The following is a 23,926-nucleotide window of genomic DNA, read 5'->3' as shown; positions in this document are numbered from 1 at the left end:
CCCCTTTTTATAAGGGCACAAGTCATGTTGAATTAGGGTCCCACCCTACCCCAGTATGACTTCATCTTAACTAATCACATCTACAATGACTATTTCCAAATAAAGTCACATTCTGAGGTTCTGGGGGTTAGGACTTCAAAATACAAATTTGGAGGGCAACACACATCAACCTGTAACACTTATAGAAGGTAGGGCAGGAATTACCTCCCATTCTAAGGATAAATGGAGTCTCAGAGAGATGAAGTAATTCACCCAAGGTGAGTGAATTCCTGGGTCACAAAAGCAAGTCTGCTGTCCAGCTCAGTAGTCAAAGAGAGCCAGATAGTATAATACCTCTTGCTATGAGTTTGTCCACCTGTTCTCACACACTTGGACCAGTAAGATCTGAGGCCACACCTGGGTGTGTAAAAAGAGGGGAAGTGGTCAAATGCGGCCTCTTCTTGGAATCAACTGCAGATACCCTGTTATTAAAAGCTTCATTTTGCTTATTCAATTGCTGCCCCTATGGCTGTACCTCATGAGGGTTTATCCTCCAGGGTAACTGTTTACTCAAATTGTTTCTTGTAAGTCTGTTGTTTCTCTCTGGTGGACCCATCCCTGAGCTGAGGAGAGCTGGGTACAACGAACCTATTCAGGGCAGCAAGTAAAATGCCCCGTGCTTCCCTTTTCTCTCTATAGCATCATTCTTCGCCCCTCTGTGCCTTTCTTTTGTCGTGCCTATTGCGTAACGTCAGCGTGGGTGTGGGGAGGGTATGAGTGGCCAGCAGTGAGCGTGTGGCCGAGGACACCTGCCTGATGACTTATGCACCAGAGCAGGCAGCACTGGGCAAGCTTTGCCTCCACGCCAGCTCTGACCTGCGCCTTCTGTTCTGCCTGAGTCACTCGCACCAGCTAAAGCCGGTATCCCCTCATGGGCCCCTCTGGGCAGAGAGGAGGGACAAACCACTTGTGAGCCCTCACCCCTGGGAGGCAGCGTAGGAAGCAGTCAGGTGCAGATTCTGGAGACAGATTCTAATCCCAGCCCTACCACTTACCAACCGTGTGAATGTACGGAAGATGCCTGACCTCCCTGTGTCATTCCTCATCTGTAAAATGGACATAAGAAATTTGTTTACCTCAGAAGGTTATCACATGGATAAATGACATAATCCATAAATGGCACCTAAAACAACATGTCTGCTACGTAATTCTAGCACTCAGTAAATGTAAGCAATACTTCCTTATTTGTTTATTTCCCAAATGTCATTTGTTAATCTGCTCATGGAAAACTGGCGAGATACATATCAAGAAGTTAGTGGTTGTTATGTCTGGATGGTGGAGTTACAGGTGACTTTATTGTCTTATTTTTGCTTCTTTGTATTTTCTAAACTTTCTGTCTTATTTTTTTAATAAGAGGAAACAAACTCCTGTCGAGGATCTACCCGGTGAAGTAGACTAGAGGTGAGTGGGTACAAAGTGAAGACATGACCGCTGTCCTTAGGAGTTTAAAGTCTATGGAAGGAGACAAAACAGATAGGTTAATGATGTAAGAGGGATGGGCAGTAATGCTCAGGGTGGGCTGGGGATGGAACCAGTCCCCCCTCAAGTGGCACCTGGCATTACAGAAATGCCATCGGGTTTTCCCCAGCAGTCTTTGTGTATGGTCTTCACTGACCGGGAAGTAGGAAAGATGACACACATAGCCAGATAAAAGAGCCACTCCTTTAATCTATCCCAGCACCCCAGGGGGACAGGGATGGGATCGCTGAGATTCCTTTCTAAGGTACCTATTTCTAGGAGAGAGCTTATGTTGAAGAAAAAGTTGAGACTCTTTATGTAACACCCCTTACAAATGACAGGTATGAGCCCAGGTTGCAAAGCAGCACGTCAAATGGAATGAAGAAGTAATTTCCTGTTTTTCTCTCTCTACAGCATTATTAGCATCATCGTTATTCTGGCTGGAGCAATTGCACTTATCATCGGTTTTGGTATTCCAGGTATGTGATTTATTGCATTATCATTGATCCATTCACCCCTTGTCACTAAGTCCCTAATCATTCAGTGTGGTAGAATGGCAAGAGCACAGATCTTGGACCAAGAAAACTTCAGAGTAGAGAACTGGTTCTTCTACTTATTGACTGTGTTCTCTGCACTTTATTCATTTAACTCCCTGGACCTCAGTTTCCTCATGTATGGTGTGGAGGAAATAATGTCTACATCACCAGGTAGGTGAGAGAATCAAATGGAATGTCTATCAGAGTGTTCTGTCTACCAGGTAGTGCTGAAGATAGCGCTCTGGGATCACAGGTAAAGTGCTGTGCCTGAGCCATTCTATCAATGGCTGGCCTGAGGAGATGATTCCTTTGCAATGAAGCTTCAGCTGAAGTGTTAAAGAATATCAAGTCTTTGTACACAGGGTTCTTAAGGAGAATCCTTACCCTGGTCATAACTGCCGTTCCATGTAGGAAACAGATGCCATTGCGGCATGGATGGTGAGTTTCTGAATGCAGCTAACTGATGTCCACTGCAGGAATAGTCTTCTCTTCTGTGGACACCATGTCTCAGAAGCATCTATTATGGATGCCAGATTAATTAAGACATTGAATGAGTTAGACCAGCAGCTGTCCTCTCTGAAGCAAGTCGTTTGCTTCATTTCCCTTAAAGTGCCTGACTCAGGCCAACACATTTATTTTAACTTAGTCTGTGGCCAAAGCTGTTACTTCATAACTTTAGTTTTTATAGTTCCAGCTGTCTTTTCTCTGTGTCACTCTCCTCCAGTGTGTGTGCTGCCACTAAATAGTAATCACAAGGCCTAAATGAAGAAAACTCGTTGTAGATATGTTTGCCTAGGAAAGACATAAGCATCCTTCTCCATTTTCTTTTATCAACAAAAATGTATATTTTGTCTTTCATCCATTTTTCTATTGGGTTATCTTTTTCTTTTTGATATGTGGGAACTCTATATATTCTGGGTGCAATTTGGTTATGTGTATTGCAAAATCTCCTCTACTCTGTGGCTTGCTTTTTCACTCTCTTAATGATGGCTTTCAATGAGCAAAGTTCCCAATTTTAACATAGTCCAATTTATCAATCTCTTCCTTTATACCAGGAGTTTTTGGTAACCAGTTTGTTTAAGAAGTCTGCCTATCCCAAGGTCATAAACATTTTCTTCTAGGTTATCTTGTAGAAGCTTTAATGTTTAACCTCTCACATTTATATCTAGAACTATCTAGAATAATTTGTGCATGGGCAAAGATAGTGGCAAGATAGGTCAAAATACTATCCTTCCCCCACTTCTCACTAGTGCCATTTTTGTCATAAATCAAGTATCCAAATGCATATGGATCTGTTTCTGAGCTCATTAGCCTGTTTCATTCTAATATTCTTTTATAATTTGTTTTCTCTTTATTTCATCTCTTTCTATTCCTAATCTTGGGCGCGCTCGCTCTCATATCTTTTTTTTTTTTCCTCTCATATCTTAAAATAGGTTTACAGGTGTTAATTAGCTTTATAGTAGTTTTGAAGGAACCAGGTTTTGGTTTTCTTTTTACTTTCTCTGATTTTCTTATTTAATTAATTTTGGCTTTTATCTTTATTAATGTCCCTCTTTCCATTCTGTTTTGCTGTCTTTTCTTTCTTTTTAAAAAATATTTATTTATTTATTTATTTAGGCTGCGCCGGGTCTTAGCTGCGGCACTCGGGATCCTTGCTGTGGCATGTTTAGTTGCGGCATGCAGTATCTTTAGTTGCAGTATGTGGACTTCTTAGTTGCGGCATGCATATGGGATCTAGTTCCCTGACCAGGGATCGAACCTGGGTCCCCTGCATTGGGAGCACGGAATCTTACCCACTGGACCACCAGCGAAGTCCCTGAATTCTTTTCTTTTTTTTTTTAAGTGATGATCCATTTAAGTTCTTTTTTATTTAAAAAAAATTTTTTATTGAAGTATAGTTGATTTACAATGTTGTACTAATTTCTGCTGTATAGCAAAGTGACTCCGTTATACACATATATACATTCTTTTTTTTAAATATTCTTTTCCATTATGGTTTAAACCAGGAGACTGGACAGAGTTCCCTGTGCTGTACAGTAGGACCTAGTTGTTGCTGTCTTTTAATTCTTTTTCTAATATCTTAAAATAAGCACTTCACAAAACAGTATGTCCAGAAAGCCAATAAACAGCCCTTAGTAGATACTGCCATTTAGTTTTCCAAAGGGATTTACCAAGTCCCTCTTCACAGGAAGTGTATGAGAGACCCAGGGTTCCACGTTCTCCCTGACACTGGATCTTGTGGGACACTGTTGTGATTTTACCTTCTAAATATTTCCTGGTGACTGAGAGACTGGGTGCATTTTCACATGAGAAGCATAATGCTGAGCGACAGAGCCAGACACAAGACAGTACATTCTGTATAAAAACCAGGCAAATGAACCTCTGCTGTTAGAAGGCAGAATAATGATTATTATCCTGGGAAGAGTGAGAGAGCAGCCATTAGGAGGGGGCGTGAGGGGACTTCTGGGGGATAGTAAAGTTCTAGTTCTCAGTGTGGGTGGTGGGTACATGGGGAGAAGTTGTGATAATTTTTCAAACTGCACAATTACGTGTACATTTTATGTATGTATGTTATACTTCTATATCTTCTATAATATATATTATATATATGGAAATAAAATATTGACTAGTAAAGCAAATATTTTGGACTTTTAAAGATCTCAATACATACATTTTGGTACCTTCCTCACTAATCCTTAACTCCTCTTTAGTTATACCTTACCCTATTCTTGATCTTATTTGCCACCTTGAATTAAAACCCTAGTGTTTGTCCTTCACTCTAAACCTTGGGGCCTAACCCTTTGGTTTGGAGGCCTACAGCTAAGTGGCTTGGCATCAGAGCCCTTACCGAGTTATCTTTTGCCTGTTAGTCTCTTTGACCATCCTAGCAAGAATTTTCACACTGTCACAGCTTCCCTGTGACAGTCAACATTTTGCTACTTATACCTTTTCCTGTGGCATAGCTACAGCGACCTCAGGTACTGAGCTCAGTTCCTTGAATACAGACGGTACTCCTTAAGTGCTTTTTGAATAGACCAGTGGACGGAGGCATGGAGGGGTGAATACATAGATAAAAGTTACAGTTCACTCAGTTCATCAGTGTACCACCAATAATATTAAAACCCTACCACCAATGAAAGGTTTTCTGCCTTCTTTCTGTTTCATAAGGTAAAAGCTGGTTATTTTGGATTAAGTGGGCTGTTTATTACTTTAACACTGTTTAGTTGGATTTTTCTAAATTGCCTCTATTAAAAGGACCATAATAACCCTTACCCAAGAGCATTATATTATCACACTTTAAGTAAATTAGATAAAATGTTAGCTGGATGAATACACAAGACAGTGAAATTAAGCAAATAGCATTAGGTAGATGATGATGATGGTGATAGTGATATCTTTTGCATCCTTTTTGTGTTCACCTCACTGTGCTAAATAAGTTTGCATATATTATCTGATTTACCACTCACAACAAATAGGAGATAAATATTACTATGTCCTGATTAGAAAATTGCCTAAAGTTGCACACAGCAAGCAAGGAGGCGCAGTTGTGTTTCAAGCCCTGGAAATTTGCTTCCAGAACCCACACGCCTACCCATCACTCCATACCAGTGATAACATTCATGCTGAGCTGTGGCAGAGAAGGGTGTTTTCTGGTATGCCTTGCAGGCAATATTCCTGACACCACAGATTTTAAAGATGTAAAGATATTCCTAAATACAGAAAAGAATCTATTTCTTTGTAGCTCTCCTGAGGCTGTGTATGTCATCTTCTCATAGCCATTCCACTCCTTACAAGCTCTAAATATGGACCCCATAAAACATAAAATGCATTTGAGGTGGGTTGTTTGGAAGAGAGGCTGAGCAGCTCCCATTAGGCTGGTTTTAGGGCAGGCTTCGTGGATGACCCTTTGAGAAGGAGGGAGATGCAGTGGAAAGGTCCCTGACTATACTTTGCCAGTCCCTGTGCTATCACTCACCCACTGGGTGACTCTGAACAGCTCTGTAGAGTACAAACATTTAGGGATCAGAGTTGTTCTAATCTCAGGTCTAACGTTAACTGTGTGTTCCTTGGGATATAACTTAACTTTCCCGAACTTCACTGGTAAAATAAAGTCGTTGTGGGAATTACATGAGAAAGTGTTTATAAAGTGCCAGACATATATGTGTGTAATAAATGGCTGCTATTATTGTTTTCATTGATACCATCAGTGCCATTAATAATAATTTGCTATTATTAATGCATTCACATAGCACCTCCTAAAACTTGTACTATTTCCTGGCCACACCCGGAAGCTCCTCTGAAGTTAGGGAAGCCAGGGCAGAAAGCCACAGGACACTGCCTCCTAATTATGCTCCATCTTTGGTCACTGGATAAAACAATCAGGCATGTGCTTATGGCACCATAACAGGAGCACTGAAGTTGTTTGGAAAGAAATTGATACATATTTTGTCATTGTAGTCATCTGAGAAAATAGACAGATGTTGGCCTTTCTTACACTTGTTTTATGGTTTTTAATTGTTTTTTATTTTTACATGAGGTGGGGATACTGTTTTAGTGGATAGGCTCTCTATATATCTCAATCTGGCGCTGGATATCAGCAAAATGTGGTGGAAAGAGTACAGGCTTAGGACAAACTCAGACAAGGCTGAGTTTGATACTGGCTCCACTACTTGCTAGATACGGGGCTTTAGGCAAGCCATTTAATCCCCCAGAGCCTCTTTATCCTATTCATAAAATGGGTAGAACGGTAATTCCTACCTCTCAAGGTTGTTATCTGACTTAAAATGAGTCACTATAAGCATTTAGTAAAGTGTTTATTTCCTCCCGGCTCTTAAAGCCCTTTTACCCTCAACAAACCACACAAGAGCCCCTGGTGGTTAAGAGGTCTGAAGAGTCATATTAGGCCAGACTGTGGTTCCTAGAACATAGCTCCTTGAGCCAATATTTGTTTGCAAAATTGAAAACAGCTTTCTTTTTGAGAGAAGCAATATTTATATACTGTCGCTTGCAAATTAAATCTCAAGTGTTTATTTCCTCCCGATTGCTCTGATCTGCAATCTTTCTTTCCAAATGATTCTAATTCATAATGGTTATCAATATCATTGATTTAAGGTTTAACATGCGGCAAGTCAGGTACTATGTTAAGCTCTTTACCTGTATTGTATCACTTAGTCCTTTCAGGGGCCCTCTGAGGAAGCTACTATTATTAGCATCCCCATTTTACAGATGAAAAAAAATTATGGAATAGAGAAGTTAGAAAACTTGCCCAAGGTCCCATATCCAGTGAGTGGCAGAGCTGGGACTTGAACACAGACAGCCTGATACCTGTTCTCAAACGCCGATGCTCTGCTGCTGCTTCCCTACATCATTCCTTTATCTAGCCTGGCCCAGCATCCTTTCTGCTGTCTTCTCACAAGAGCAACTGTTATCCCCAACCCTGCCCTCTTCTCTGGCAAGAGTGGCACCCACAGGTGCCACCACAGGTTCCACAGGTGCAGGCTTAAGCCTGTGTGCTTCCACCTTTAACCCACGTGCTATGGCGCCCATCTGCACAGCTGGGTTGCAGCAGAAGCTGAGGATGCTCTCTATGCTACTGAAATCTACAGGACTTGTCTTCCTGAGTCATTTCAGAGGAAAGTTCATTACCCAGGTTTCATCCAGTGGTGTTGGGCAACCCAGCATCGTAACTTCCATAAAGAATCCCTGCCTTGTGTTACCTATAACCCCACTTCCCAAGAGATTCTTGCTCCTACTGCAGAGGGCAATTGAATAGTGCCCACTCGTGTGAGAACAAAATGGCTCCAATTCCAGCTTGCTCCCGCCCTTCGGCAGCTCCTCTTTTCCCACGCAGACCAGAGCTGTGATAGTAATTAGCCCTCATGAGCTAGAGAATTCATTTTCAGTAAGTGTCAGGGGCTCCTAACTTTAAAGAGGCTTGATGGAATCTTAGAGACCAATGGAATTCTTGAAACCCGTGCCTGTTTAACAAAATTCTATATCAGTAGATAGCTGCCTCTAACCATCTCTTAAAGGCCTTTTACCCTCAACAAACCACACAAGAGCCCCTGGTGGTTAAGAGGTCTGGAGAGTCACATTAGGCCAGACTGTGGTTCCTAGAACGTAGCTCCTTGAGCCAATATTTGTTTGCAAAATTGAAAACAGATTTCTTTTTGAGAGAAGCAATATTTATATACTGTTGCTTGCAAATTAAATCTCATTTTATCACTTGTAACCATCATTTATTCACCTAACAAATAAGTATTTATTGATTGCTTTCTGGGTGCAAAGCAATGGCCAGGTCCTCATGGTTTCTTAAATTCTCACTGGCTTTTATTCCTCCTCCTGATTTGCTACAAGGAGGGGGGATTTAATCAACATTACACTCATTCCATCTGCCACATCTTTAATGCAACCTTAAATGAGCTAGAGCCTGCGGTGGGTCCCTGGGGCACTCCACAGCTGTCTACTTTTAATCATTAAGTTTTCTAAGAGATATTTCAACAAATTCTCCACCTGTGGGCTCAAGGCCAACACATTAAAATTAATTCGGTAACATAATTACTCAACTAAGATATGTCATTACCATTTCATTCTCTCCATAAACTGTGCTAATCATGTATTTTTTTCTAAAAAGTAATTTTTCAATTCAACTTTAATGGAACTTTATAAACTACAATCAAATTTACCCTTGCTCTAACATAGTTATGCTTGCTCTATGATTTTATTGAGAATCATGGTGTATTTTCATTGCTTTCTTTTTCACTGACTCACATTTCCCCAAAATTTAGATGGGATAATCTAGCCAAATGTTCCTTACTCCTACAATCATTTTGGATAGAATCATTATCTCAAACAGTGCTTTGATTTCTACTGATTTTCATTCTTTCATTCATTCATTTATTCATTCACTCAACAAATATTATTTTTCTCTGTAGAAACACAGCACTAGGCACTTGTCTTAGTTTGCTCAGGCTGCCATAACAAAATACCATACACTGGGTAGCTTAAACAATAGAAATTTATTTTCTCACAATTCTAGCAGTTGAAAAGTCCCACTGCCACCCCCCACCCCAGGCTCCAGATGGCCCCATCTCTAAGGCTTCCATTAGAGGCCCTCCAGCCTGTTGAGATAGAGGCCCTTGGCCTGCTGAAGCATAGAGCTGAAGAGCTCCATGGTCTGGTTCTGTAAGATCTACGAAGTCTGACAGCTTTCTTTCATTTTGTCTCATTTCTCTATTCCCTTTGGTTTTTCTGTACCAAGCTGGCAGTATATAATCCTATCTCTTTTCCTGGCTTCTGTTGAGGTGGCTGTTAAGATCCTCACGAGTCATACCTACGATCTCCTTATTAAATGGTTGTCCACCCTGAGTGCTGTCTTCAGAACCGTCTTCTCATGTTTTGCAATATGGATAGGCTGAGAACTTGCCAAATCTGCAAGTTGTGGTTCCTTTTTGCTCAACAATTCCTTCTCCAATTCATCTCTCTCCTTTCTCATATTTTAGCATAAGCAGTCAGGAGTAACCAAGCCTCTCTTTCAACACTTTGCTTAGAAATCTCCTCAGCTAAATATCCAACTTTATCACTCACAAGTTTTACCTTCCACAAAACACTAGAACACAATTCAGCCAAGTTCTTATGCCATTTTCTAACAAGGATTGTTTCCCTCCAGTTTCCAATAACATATTCCTTATTTCCCATCTGAGATCTCACCAGAATCGCCCTTAACATGCACATTTCTAGCATGCACCTCAAAACTCTTCCAGCCTCTTCCCATTACCCAGTTCCAAAACTTCCTCCACATGCTTAGGTACTTATTACAGCAGTACCCCACTTCTTGGTACCAGAATTTATATGTCAGGTTCTCCAGAGAAACAGAACCAATAGGGTGGAGGTATAGGGAGAAAGGGAGTGAGAGGCAGAGAGAGAGGGAGATTTAGAAAGAATTGACTCACATGATTATGGACTCTGAGAAGTCCTAAGATCTGCAGGCAGCAAGCTGGAGACCCAGACAGTTTAGTTCCAGTCTGAGCCCAAAGGCTTGAGAACCAGGAGAGCCAATGGCGTAGTTCCGGCCCAAAAGCTGGCAGGCTCAAGATCCAAAGAGAGACAATGTTTCAGTTCAAGTCTGAAGGCAGGGAAAGACTTGTGTCCCAGCTCAAAGGCAGCACAAGTTCCCTCTTGCTCGGCCTTTTTGTTCTATTTAGGTCTTTAATTGATTGGATGAGGCCCACCCACATTAAGAAGGGTGATCTGCTTTACTGATTCAAATATTAATCTCCTTCAGAGACACACCCAGAACGTCTGACCAAATATGTCTGGGCACTCTGTGGCCCAGTCAAGCTGACACATAAAATTAACCATCAAAGCGTAATAGGGGGGGCTTCCCTGGTGGCGCAGTGGTTGAGAGTCTGCCTGCTGATGCAGGGAACACGGGTTCGAGCCCTGGTCTGGGAGGATCCCACATGCCGCGGAGCGAGTAGGCCCGTGAGCCACAACTACCGAGCCTGCGCGTCTGGAGCCTGTGCTCCGCAACAAGAGAGGCCACGATAGTGAGAGTCCCGCGCACCGCGATGAAGAGTGGCCCCCGCTTGCCGCAACTAGAGAGAGCCCTCGCACAGAAACGAAGACCCAACACAGCCAAAAATAAATAAATAATTTTTTTAAAAAAAGTGTTATAGGACTTACAAATATGATTAAGACATTTTTTTCCCTTGAAAAGCTTACAAATTAGTGCCAGAGACAGACTAGAGACAAGGTAGAGGGAGACAGATGCTATAATAAAGGCAAAGAAACGTGTTCAGGAAGAGGAAAGAGACAATCTTTTAATTTCGGTTTGGCATATCAAAAGGGGGTTTCATGCGAGTCCTACCATCTGAATAGCCTTGAATATAAGTAGAATTTGGATAACTGGTGATAAAGGAGAGGAGGGAACTATAAATTGTAGGTGCACAATGCACAGTGTGTGAAGATGCATAGTATAATTATAACCAGTACTAGCCTGCAATGTCTTGGATATCAATCTGTCAAGTAAAAACAATTAAAAAGCAAATTAAATCTTGAAAGCAGTGTTCAATAAAATGCCAAGGCAGGGGATGGGGTGTGTTACATTCATACTACACAGCTAAACTTCCTACTACCTTCTTTCATAACTTTTCTCCCAAATCTCCCACATGAATGGCCAAGCATGGCAGCTACTCCAAAGCCTCTCCTCCTCTACTCCAAAACCTTCAAAACATCCTCCCAACACAGCCTATGCACAGGTTTTTGTTTCCTCTGCCTCGTTTTTACTGGTACTTTTTCTTCCATCAGTAACTCTCTGTTCTTTATAATATAAATTCATCTAGCTTGCTTCTCCAGTTCTGTCCCTCATCCATTACCTTCATCGACTTTATAAAAGCCTAGGAGCTAATAAGACAATTCCAACCCCTTATGGGCTGGAAGACGCAAGATGCCAAAGATATCCCCTATGTTCATAATGTTTACCTCTTACATTTGAAAAATAGCAAGTGTGCTTTGCTTATGTATTTTTTCATGGAAAGCAGCAAATCAATAAATCACTTGATACACAAAGACTACAATATAGACTTTGAAAGGATGTAGTGGGAAGTCTGGCTGGAAAGGGCTAATACCTATGGGCATTTCCTATGTGCCATGCAATATTTAACTTTGAAGGCCATGCTGTTAGTCTGAAGTTTATTCCACAGCCCTTGGGAGCAGTGGAAGATTAGTGATTAGGAAACTGACATGTTCAGATTGTACTTTAAGGTCTACCTGTAAGATTAATGCATGTAAAATGGGTTAGATGGAGGCAAAGATGAGAGGCAGGAATACCAATAAGGAAGCTGAGAAGTCCAGTTGAGAAGCACTCAGCAACCATCATGTTGGACTTTCTTGGCTATAAGAAAGAGAGGTTTGTGCAGACCATTATAATATAAGGTGTTTGTTTAAAGGATACCCAGACAGTGGGACAGGAACTAGACCGGAAAACCCTCAGGATCTAAGGTAGCTCTGGGGATGGGGGACTCTCTTCACCATTTCCTCTCATGGTCTCTCCCCCACACTTCCTTGGGTCTGTTCCACTCTCTTCTTGGGCTCAAAGACCCATCCTCTCCTTACCTTCACATCCAAACCACAGAAGGAGACTCTCAAGAATATTCAGTTAATTAAAGTACCCCTGTAGGCATCCCCCATCAGCAGCCTCCAGTACAGAGAGAAGAGCTGGTCAATCCTTTACAGACTGAGTGGGCTGTCAGCTGGGCAAGTGGGGAAGAGGCAGTGGATGTGGCTGTCACCATAATTAATACTTGTACTTGTTATATGTTCGGAGAGAAGGGTGTGACTTCTATCTTAGGCCAAAAATCAATTTAATTAAGTATCATTCTTCATTATGCCATAGCTAGCACTCTGACCTTGACCAAATCACTTCTACTCTCTATGCCTTCGTTTCTTCATCATTCAAGTGGAGATAAAAGTAACAGCACTTTAGAATTTAGCATTCTTCAGAATTATTAGCCATATTTAGTTAACGTGAGGTTTCACGTCTGTGCCACTTCTGGTTAACTAAGAATAACAATACCTTATATGTGTAATTACAGTTTGCAAATCAAGTTCACATCCATTTGATTTGATCCTCACAAGAGCTCTTTATGGTAGGTAAGACAGATATCATTACCTCCATTTTTCTGAGATCCAGAGATGTAGTCAAGGTCACGTAGCTCTTAAGTGACAAAACCAGGATCTGAATTCCCATCTTCAAAACCCAAGTCCAATACGTTCTCCTCTTATTTGGTCTCAAGGTTTCAGTTGCTTGGTCTCAAAAAGTGTAGCTTTTTTATCTGCTATTGGCAGATCTGCTGTAGGTATCAAAACTATTGTCTTAATACTCTTTCTATTCTTATGTCTTCTTTTTTCATGCCTCTCCTGTTTTGTATATTTCTAATTTATTACAGAAGTCCCTGTTTGGCTTTTTAGTAATGAAGGATTTGGTTGTAGATGTTCCAAAGCTTCCCTTGGCATTGACCCCTGTTTCCTGAATTGTAGGGAGACACTCCATCACAGTCACTACTCTCACCTCAGCTGGGAACATTGGGGAGGATGGAATCCTGAGCTGCACTTTTGAACCTGACATCAAACTTTCTGATATCATGATACAGTGGCTGAAGGAAGGTGTTATGGGCTTGGTCCATGAGTTCAAAGAAGGCAAAGATGACCTGTCGGACCAGGATGAAATGTTCAGAGATCGGACAGCAGTGTTTGCTGATCAAGTGATAGTTGGCAATGCCTCTCTGAGGCTGAAAAATGTGCAACTCACAGATGCTGGCACCTATAAATGTTACATCATCACTTCTAAAGGCAAGGGGAATGCTAACCTCGAGTATAAAACTGGAGGTAAGTTACTTTTGAAGAGAGGGAAAGAAGGTGCCAGAAGATATTTGAGACTAGAGAATGTGAATTGCTGATGAAATGTCATATTATGCTCATGAGTGACTAATATCAGACAAAGACCATCCGAATTCTGCTAGCAGCCATCCTTGCTGCCCAAGACCCACACCAACTCCGGAAGTCACCCACTATAATATTAGGTCTTAAAATCTTTTGTTCAGGACTCTAGCCTCTTCTGAATTTTCTCATATATTCCCTGAAATATTTTGCCAGAATATGTTTTCTCCATCAGTAGCTCTCTGTTCTTTCCCTTTGGTCTTGCTAATGAGAGAAGACTATAATCTGGTCTGAGACTTTTCTGTGCTAAGTAGGCCCTAGCCCAAGTCTGAAATCAGTATCTCCAGGGACTCACGACAGTGGAACCCACTATAGAAGTTCAAAGGTAACTGACCAAAACAATATTGGCCTATAAACTCACTAATCCTCCTCCAATGAAATCCATGCTTTCTTACCAACTAAATTTAACATATTTTCTGAATCTATGTACAAGGGACTCAGATATTGGAAGGAGTAAAAAGATGATTAAGAAAACAAAGATAATTGTCCTTCCTTCTGTAGAGCTGAGAGTGTAGAGCTTAGAGAGTTGAGGGTCAGGGCAGAGATAAGAAACATATGTAAATAAGAAACATAGCTACAATAATTGGTAAAGTGTATTAAATGCTTTAAGAGAAAATATAAATAGAGTGATTTGGGGATTCAGAGGAAGAAAGAGATCATATCCAAATGCATAGGGAGGAAAGGGGCAGGAAGGCCCCCATGGAGAGAATTTGACATTTGGGAGGAGCCTTGAAGGATAGGCAGAAAGTATCCTGAGGCGTCCCAGGCTAAGCTAGCCTGCACAGGTCTTTCTTGGACCCCTCATAATATGTGTATGTAGTGGTTTGAAGCATAGATCTAGTCAGACCTAGGCACATACAGTGGCCTGGGCAAGGCAACCTCACTGAGCCTCAGCTTCTTTATCTTAAAATAGAGATTAATAAAGTCAGGTCAAAGGGACACTGGGGCCAATTGAAAGGGCTTCCAATGGCAAAGCTGGAACCATTTGAGCAACAAAATAAACACTATAGTATTAAATTATAACTAAGCATAAAAGAAATACACGAGTCCATACTTATATGAGGGAGATGAAACAAATCTTCTTTACAGATGAATTCCAAATAATGTATTTAGATCTCTCCCCCCAAGGAGGTGGAGCTTAGAACTTCCCCCTCCCCGACCACTGCACTTAGGGTGTGTTAGACTTAGTGAAGTCCAGCTTCCAAAGAAACCTGGCAAACATAGACTCAGCCAGGTGGTCTAAGTTAACATCCCCTTGATAAATCATGTTAATAGCATGCACTCTCTGATGTGACATGATGAGAAGGGCACTTTTTTACTTCTATAGTTTTCCTCTCCAAAACCCATAACCTCAGTCTAATCTTGAGAAAAACATCAGACAAATTACAATAGAGGGGCATTCTACAAAATACCTGGCCACTACTCCTCAAAACTGTCAAGATCATGCAAAACATGGAAAGACTGAAAAACTGTCACAGACCAGAGGAATCTAAAAAGACATGACAAATAAATGCAATGTGGTATTCTGGATGGGATCCTGGGATATAAAATGGACATTAGTGGAAAAACTGGTAAAATCCAAATAAAGGCTGGAGTTTAGTTAATAGTAATATACGAATGATAGTTTCTCAGTTTTGACAAATGCATCATGGTTATTTAAGATGTTGTTAATATTAGGGGAAACTGGGTGAGACGTATACAAGAACTCTCTGTACTATCTTTGCAACCTTTCTGTAAATCTAAAGTTATTCTAAAATTAAAAGCTTATTTTGTTAAATGGGCACAATAATAGATATCCCTAGGACTGTTGTGAGGAACAAAAAAAAAATCATGTCTGGAATTTGGTCCCTAGCACAGAGCACACCCTCAATAAATGGTGGTTCATTGTCATGTGCACGCAGGTTCCCACATCATCTCCCAGGAGCTTGTGCCCTGCCTGCTCCAAGTATGTGAGTCTCGTCTCTCCTGCTAGGCAGCAGGCTCTTGAAGGGCATGGCAAAGGCTTTCCTTCCACCTCTCACTCCACACTAGCACAGTCCTGGGAAAAGGAAGATGCTAAATAAATTAATAATTTGTATCTTGCCCTTTTGGCATCATAAACATTTTACAGGCCAAAGTCCAGGCCTTGACATTTTCTGTAAGTGTCTCTCTGCCTAGATAGAAGAGGAAGTTAGTCTTAAATTCAAAATGTACTGGCCTCTCCAGTGAGGAGAATTATCTTAAAAGAAAACAAATGCCTGTCTTTATTCATGGATACCAGGGCTGGGCAGTCTCTACCCAAGCAAACTTCAGATCCCCAGGACGACAAGGCCTCTGTATGGAATTTCTGTGGGTAGGTGAATGCTGTTTGTTTCTTCCTTCTCCCTCCCCACGCTTTTACCCTCCAGGCAGAAAAATTAACATAAAATTCAGGAGGCTTCATAGGTATCTAGGAAAATAAATACCCAGTTTCCCTAACTGATAATTTTTTTGTGTGATCACTGGAACTCCTCTTACTTGGAGAAATTTATTTGTTGTAACAATTATAGCTAGAACTTAGGTCCTTGGAGTTTGTGATATTGTCCAAAGTGTTGTGATGTATAGCAGTACTATGAGCAAATCATTTTTTGCATCTACAATACGATGGGTCATACATAGACAGCCCACTGGGAAAGTACGGAGTCACTTCAATGTGTTTTTAAGACCTAGCACTTCAAAGTCTATATTGTCTTATCTGTCTGACCTTGACCCCTGCCCCTTTTTGACCTTCAACCCTGCAGCCTTCAGCATCCCAGAAGTGAACGTGGAGTGTAACGCCACCTCAGAGCGCTTACGATGTGAGGCTCCCTGATGGTTTCCCCAGCCAACAGTGGTCTGGGCATCCCAAGTTGACCAGGGAGCCAACTTCTCAGAAGTCTCCAACACCAGCTTTGAGCTGAACTCTGAGAATGTGACCATGAAGGTTGTATCCATACTCTACAATGTCACGATCAACAACACATACTCCTGTATGATTGAAAACAACATTGCCAAAGCCACAGGGGATATCTAAGTGACAGGTGGGTTCTTCTACACGTTTGGTATGGGTTTATTGGGGTTATAATCTAGTGTAAGCTAAAATCTAATTTCTTTAACAGATATATTATGTACCAGGGCACAGAAAGTTTCACAGAGATCTCAATCACAATTCCAGTTGGGATTGCATTATGTAAGAAGAAAACTAATACAAAACAATACTTATGGCATATAGGTCAAAGGTGGCAATTAGTTCTCATCTTGTATACCTTCTTACTGCCTGGAGAGCAATATTTAGGATTCTGAGGCCCTGACTCAGAAGGATTGGTTTGGTAAAGCAGTGGAGAAGTGATGATTATTTAAAATCCTTGATATATTCAGCTGGTGATCTACATCCCGAGTCCCCTGGATCTGGTTTGGGTCTATCCTGCCTTTGAGAAGACTTTTGATTTGAAGACTAAAGGTCTTAGAGTCTGCCTTAGTCCTTCTTATTCAGTCCTTCCAGGACTTGCTCAAGATCCCACTAATACTGGCACAAGATTAATCTGAAAGCTCCAGATTGAGCTGGCCTCCCAGGCTGAGAAGACCAGGAGCCAGGGAGGCTCAACACCCTAGTCTCCCTGCAGTGCTTTAGTATATTACAAAACCTAGGGTTGAGCTAGTGTCAAGGAAATGCATAGACTGAATTATGAATTTTAAAACCATCCCTGCTGGGGTTAAACTGAATTCAAGCGATAGGGGAAGGAGTATATCAGGAGAACCACTGTCTTATATCAAGCCTAGTACCAAACAGAATACCTTGCACGTTTTAAGTGCCCTTTAAATGTTTGCTGAATTTAACTGAATAAACCATATTTTCATCAGCTATTTTTTTTAATAATTTGATTGATTTATTTATTTATTTGGCCACATTGGGTCTTCATTGCTGGGCGCGGGCTTTTCTCTCTAGTTGTGGTGAGCAGGGGCTACTCTTCATTGTGGTGCACAGGCTTCTCATTGTCGTGGTTTCTCTTGTTGTGGAGCACGGGCTCTAGGCACACGGGCTTCAGTAGTTGTGGCACATGGGCTCAGTTGTGGCGCACAGGCTTAGTTGCTTCGCAGCATGTGGGATCTTCCTGGACCAGGGATCAAACCCGTGTCCCCTGCACTGGCAGGTGGATTCTTAACCACTGCACCACCAGGGAAGTACCTCATCAGCTATTTTTTAATTCAAATTTATATATACAAAAAGGCAACCTATGGAATGGGAGAAAATATTTGTAAATCATATATTTGATAAGTGATTAGTATCCAGAATACATAAAGAACTTCTATAATTCAACAACGAAAAAGTCAAATAACTTGATTAAAAAATGGGCAAAGGACTCGAATAGACATTTCTCCAAAGAAGATATACAAAATGGCCAACAAGTATATGAAAAGATGTTCAATATCCCTAATCATCAGAGAAATGTAAACGGAAACCACAATATCACCTCATACAATTAGAATGGCTACTAACAACAACAACAACAGAACAGAAAACAACAAGTGTTGGTGAGGATGAGAAGAAATTGGAATGCTTGTGTATGATGGTGAGACTATAAAATGGTACAACCACTATAGAAAACAGTACGGGAGGTTCCTCAAAAAACTTAAAACAGAACTTCCAAATGATCTAGCAGTCCCATTTCTGTGTATTATGTCCAAAAGAACTGAAAGCAGTGTCTCAAAGATATATTTGTACACCCATGTTTACAGCAGCATTATTCACAATAACCAAGAGGAGGAAGCAGCCCCAATGTCCACTCAACAGATGAATGGATAAACAAAATGTGGTATACATACAATGGAATATTATTCAGCCTTAAAAAGGAAGGAAATCCTTTTGCATGCTACAACATGGATGAATCTTCAGGATATTATGCTATAAGTGAAATAAGCCAGTCACAGAAAGATAAATATTGTTTGATTCTACCATTTGATTCTACTTATAAAGTATCTGAAGTAATCAAATTCATAGAAACAGAAAGTACAATAATGGTTACCAGGAGCTGGGGCCAAGGGGAAAGGATACGGAGTTGTTGTTTAATGGGTATAGAGTTTCAGATTTGCAAAATGAAAAAGTTTTGGAGATTTTTTTCACAAGAATGTGAATATACTTAACATTACTGAACTGTACACTTAAAATGGTTAAGATAGTAAGTTTTATATTACGTTTTTTACCACAATAAAAAAAAGTATCTAATAAAAAATCATATATATGAGAAGGAGAGAGCTCTTCCACTATCCTGTGAAACAAACTGGTGACTGTACCAATCGGAACACTTTTAGTTGCCTATAACAGAAAACAAAACCAACTGAAGCGTAAGCTAAAAGAGGGAATTTATTAGAAGGGTATTAGGATGTCTCATGAAACCAAGGACAGAAAGTGCAGTGTGGCTTCAGGAACAGCTGGATCCAAGAACTTAAATTCCATTCTTTGTCTCTCATTTCTACTTTATTCTCTTTGCTCTCTAATTTACTCTCTCTTGTTTTAGTCTATAGGGCAGAATATGGTTGCCAAGAGCTCCTACCTTTAAAAGTCTCTCTCACTCAAGAGAGTAACTAGACTGAAGCTCAATCCCTCAGTCTGATTCTATTGAATACATTCCCAGAACAGCTCAACTTGGGTCAGCTGCCCATACTTAGACCAATGAGGCAGTACCTGGATGGAAGGCCTTCCCAGAAGAGAAGGGGGCATTTAAAACAATGAGTGTTAACAACAGTATTTCAGTTTAGATCTCAATTAAAGATCTCAATTAAAAGCTCCAAACTATATAACTAATGTCTTCTAATAGAAATGGCAATAACCGAACAAACCACAGAAATTGGGCACAGCTTTTATTCAGTGAGCAGGTTCTTTTTCCATACATGCTTATTGGATACATCAGAACAAGTGTTCCATGTACCAGTACTAGGACTATATCCAACTTTTAGAAGCATGACATAGCTCAAAATTAAGATAAAATAACACAATTCCTTCTTACCATGCACAAAGTAAGTTTTTAAACAACTGTATGAGGCCATGGGGTTTATATCCTGTGTTCTCTAACTATACTGCTAATTTGGGTCATTCATTCAACAAATACCTATTTAGTGCCAAATATATACAAAGTAATTTGTAAGTCCCATGAAATACTGAGATGAATAGCACAGCTGTCTTAAGAGAAGTTAATCAGTGTGGATACGGTACCCACAGGAAAGAGTAGTTAATCATGACTGTAGTGGCTCAACAGATGAGGAAGAGTTCAAGCTGGGTTTTGAAGAAAAAGAATGATTTTGATAGACTAGGAAGGCATGAAGTCAGAAGCCTATGTCAATGTCCAGGGGAGAAATTATGAGGGCCTTAACTGGGGCAGCGACAATGGGAAGGAAAGGTGGGAGAATCAAAAGTTAACGAAGAAAATAATCTACAGGCCTTGGTGACACAAACGTGAAGGACAAGAGAAGGAACAAGTCAAAAGGGGTCTGATATTGCTATCCAGGTTGCTTAGGAGGTTAGTAATGCTACCAACAACAAAAATGGAAATGTAGGAAAAGCAACATGTCTGGTAAAAAGATGAAGATTTTAGAGCTGTTGAGTTGAAAGTGCCCACTATGTACAAAGGTAGAGATGTCCAATGCTTATTAGCACATTACCCAGCATACACCAAGTCTGGGGGAGACTGCTTCATCCCGACTCCACATATTTCCTTCCATGGGAAGAGATTCCCACCAATGTAACCCTTCTAGTCTCTCTTCTCCCCTCTTTCACTCTTCCCCAGAGGAAGAGAAATTAACTTACCCGATTAGTGAGTTTATTAGGAGAAGCTGGGTATAAGTAGCTCGGCTCCTCATTTTTCCTTTTCTCTCTAGCTAACCAGAAGTATACATTCTACTCTTCTCCTCTAAGCCGACAGTTTTCAGGGGTAGAATCTGCCCTTGTGGGAGGAAGCCTGCCCCTGTCTTGTGCTGCCTGTCACTGGGGAAGTCTGGGCTGCAGCCCACTTCCCTGCAGACAAAGCTTAATCCTTCAGTATCAGATTTATCAGGAGTAAAGGTGATTTTAGTCCTCCAGTTGCCTCACTTTGTCTCGCTCTTTAACTGGTTCAGAACTCAGCTGGGGAGAGGGTGTTCATTGGACTCCTTTGAACTCAAACAACAGGTGCTCAAAAATATTTGCTGAATAATTATATTTTTAACTGACATATAGTAGCAACTGTAAATACAGATGTGGAATTTAGGACAGAATTCGGGCTAAGGAGGTGGGTTTGGAAAATGATCAGCTTAATGGAAGTAATGTTTATTAGGCTTGAGTGGGGTTACTGTTATTGTCTTGACAGCTAATACCTACTGAACGCTTACTATGGTGCCAGGTTCTGTTCTAAGTGCTTTACGCGTATTAACTCATTAATCCTCACAAGAATCCTATGAAGTTGACTATTATTATTTTGGCCCTATTTTATAGATAAAGAAACTGGAGCACATATAGAGTAACTTGCCTAAACTTGCCTGAAGTCACACAGCTAGTAAGTATCAGAGCTGAAATGAGCTAAATGACATTGGACTGTCTAGGGAGAAAACAGAGTAAAGAGTAATTTAATTTCTTCACTTCTGCCTTTCTCTACTTCAAAATGAGAACAATACTTTCTCATTACTCTGTAGTGGTGTGATGAAAGCAAATGACACAGAACCTGTAAAGGTCACTGCCTAGAGGGAAAAAAATGTGTCTGACACCAAGGACTGGCCATGGCTGTTCTTTACTTGGTAACCAATAGCAATGTGTTTATTGGAATCGTTTTTCATTTGGCTGAGTGCTCACTGGAGTGGACGAGAGAATGGAACTTCTTTGCAGAAAGGGAAAGCTCTGCTTTTAAGCTAGTTACAGAAAGGTAGAGAATGGGGTACAAAATTGCCCTAAAATTAGGGCACAAGTTATATTAGGAACAACCTGTTCTGTTTTTTGGGGGTATTTTTCTTTGCTAACCAGCCATGTGAAGAAGACATCCAGCTTTTCCTCTATGGCCCTGAACTTTTTCTCTCCCTTTACAGACTCTGAGATTAAAAGGCGAAGTCACCTCCAGCTGCTGAACTCAAAGGCTTCCCTGTGTGTCTCTTCTGTTGCCATCAGCTGGGTACTCCTGCCTCTCTGCCCTTACCTGATGCTAAAATAATGCACCTTGGCTACACAGAAACATGCAGAGTCACTGGTACGAAAGGTGAGATGAATCACGAATGGTGTGGGGGAGCCACTGTGTGTGTTTATGTCCCTGACAGGAATCAAGCAGCTCCCAGCACCAGCCTCAGAGAGAAACATTTAATAACGTCAGGGCAGTAGGCACTATTTCCACTGCTATTGTGAAAGGTAAGCATTTGTTAACAAAGAGTAGAGACCTCATTGACAGACTTCCAGGAAAAACAACTCTATGCAATTCAAATATTTGTGTAAATTCAAACATCTTTTCATTTATTGAGTCATCCTTGAAGGCAAACATATCTTATTGAAGAGAAAGAGATATTTGGCCCTGATCCATTACTCTGGATTTCACAATGAAACATCATGACATGAGCATAATCGCTCACGTAAGTGGCCTCCTCCCAGCCCCCCTCAACAAAGCCCCTGTTGACTGGAGACTTGACAAAGCACTCACCAACTAGCCCTCTTGCTAAGACTTCTCACTCTCACTTCAGTCCTCTGGCTCTAATTACTGGTAGGACATCTCTTTCTGAATATTCTTCTGCATGTGGAATTTGTATACAACTGAGCTTGTGAAGTTACAGTCAACACCACCACATTACTCAGTGGCACTGCCACCATGCACCGGGCTCACAACCTTAGAGCTATTTTTTTCCCCTTTTTTCCTTCAGGTCAATTTGTTACCAAGCTCTACAGTATTTGCCCATGTTGTCTTTCAGATTGACCCTAATCATCTCATGCCCCGACTAGTTCTAAAACCTTGTACTTGCTCCTTCCTCTGTTTCAGGTGATAGGAAACAAGGTGCCAGAATAAAATTTTTCAAATGCTATTTTCATCACAGCAGTCCTTTACTCTGCAGCCTAAAGTGGCTCACTGGGCACTATTATATCAAAGTTAAAGTCCTCAGCTATGCAGTCACAGCTCTCTAAGTTTCTCTCCCTAAGGTTCCTCCTTCTCTCAGCTATCTACTACTGCTCTCTGGCCTTGCTCCCTCTCTCTCTGCCCCTTCCTGGAAATCTCCTCTACTCTATGGTAACTCAGATCCACACTTCCTTCACCCATTTCCTGCTGGTCCTTTTATCTCACATCCCCTTGGTGAGCATGTATAATTTATAATATCTTACACTCTCTAAGGCACATATATTCCTTGTCTAGATTGTTAAGTCCTCAGGCAAAAATCTGTTGATCTGCTTTGCTTTTTTGAGTGTGGTAAAAAACACTTTACATTTATTTTAAAAAACAGTGATTGAGATGACCTAGAGGGGTGGGACAGGGAGGGTGGGAGGGAGGCTCAAGAGGGAGGGGATATGGGGACATGTGTATGTATATGGCTGATTCGCTTTGTTGTGCAACAGAAACTAACATGGTATTGTGAAGAAATTATACTCCAATAAAGATGTATTAAAAAAAGTGGTTGAAATACAAATATAAAGTTGTATACTTAGATATAAGGTAGTACATGGATATTATAAAAAATTGCAAAGGTGGTATGCAAACTACGAAATCAGAGGAAACCCTTTCTCATGGGGCTGTTGTGGGATCAGGTCAGATCATGTTTCCCGAGGTAAGCTTGTGTCGCTATAAACTTCCCTCTTAGAACTGCTTTTGCTGTGTCCCGTAGATTTTTGGATTGTGTTTTCATTTTCATTTGTCTCTAGGTATTTTTTTTTTAATTTCCTCTGATTTCTTCATTGACCCATTGATTGTTTAGTAGCATATTGTTTAGCCTCCACATGTTTGGGTGTGTTTTTTTTTTTTTTTGGCAGTCTTTTTTTCTTGTAGTTGACCTCTTGTTTCATAGCATTGTGATTGGAAAAGATGCTTTATATGATTTCAATTTTTAAAAATTTACCAAGGCTTGTTTTGTTGCCTAGCATGTGATCTATCCTGGAGAATGTTCTATGTGCACTTGAAAAGAATGTGCATTCTGCTTTTGAATGAAATGTGATATGGATATCCATAAATATATATGGATAGATATAGATAGATATAGATAGATATAGATATAGACATTAAGTCCATCTCGTCTAATGTGTCATTCAAGGCCAGTGTTTCCTTACTGATTTTTTGTCTGGACGATCTGTCCATTGATGTAAGTGAGGTGTTAAAGTCCCCTACTGTTATTGTGTTACTGTTGATTTCTCCCTTTACGTCCATTAACATTTGCTTTATGTATTTAGGTGCTCCTATGGTGGATGCATA

General features: G+C 40.7%; 1 protein-coding gene across 1 annotated transcript; it reads left to right on the top strand.

Annotated features, from left to right (window-relative positions):
- The first annotated feature begins 222 nt into the window (after positions 1–222).
- On the top strand, positions 223–21,700 carry VTCN1 (V-set domain containing T cell activation inhibitor 1). Its single transcript, XM_059919276.1, is given in 5 exon segments — positions 223–257; positions 1,912–1,976; positions 13,074–13,421; positions 16,292–16,570; positions 21,579–21,700. Coding segments are annotated over 5 exon segments (849 nt in total).
- The last annotated feature ends 2,226 nt before the right edge of the window (positions 21,701–23,926 follow it).

The sequence above is a fragment of the Balaenoptera ricei genome, chromosome 1 (genome assembly GCF_028023285.1).
Source record: "Balaenoptera ricei isolate mBalRic1 chromosome 1, mBalRic1.hap2, whole genome shotgun sequence".
NCBI classification, from domain to species: domain Eukaryota; kingdom Metazoa; phylum Chordata; class Mammalia; order Artiodactyla; family Balaenopteridae; genus Balaenoptera; species Balaenoptera ricei.
The sequence above is the reverse complement of the archived record's forward strand: the minus strand, read 5'-3'. Positions and strand labels throughout refer to the sequence as shown.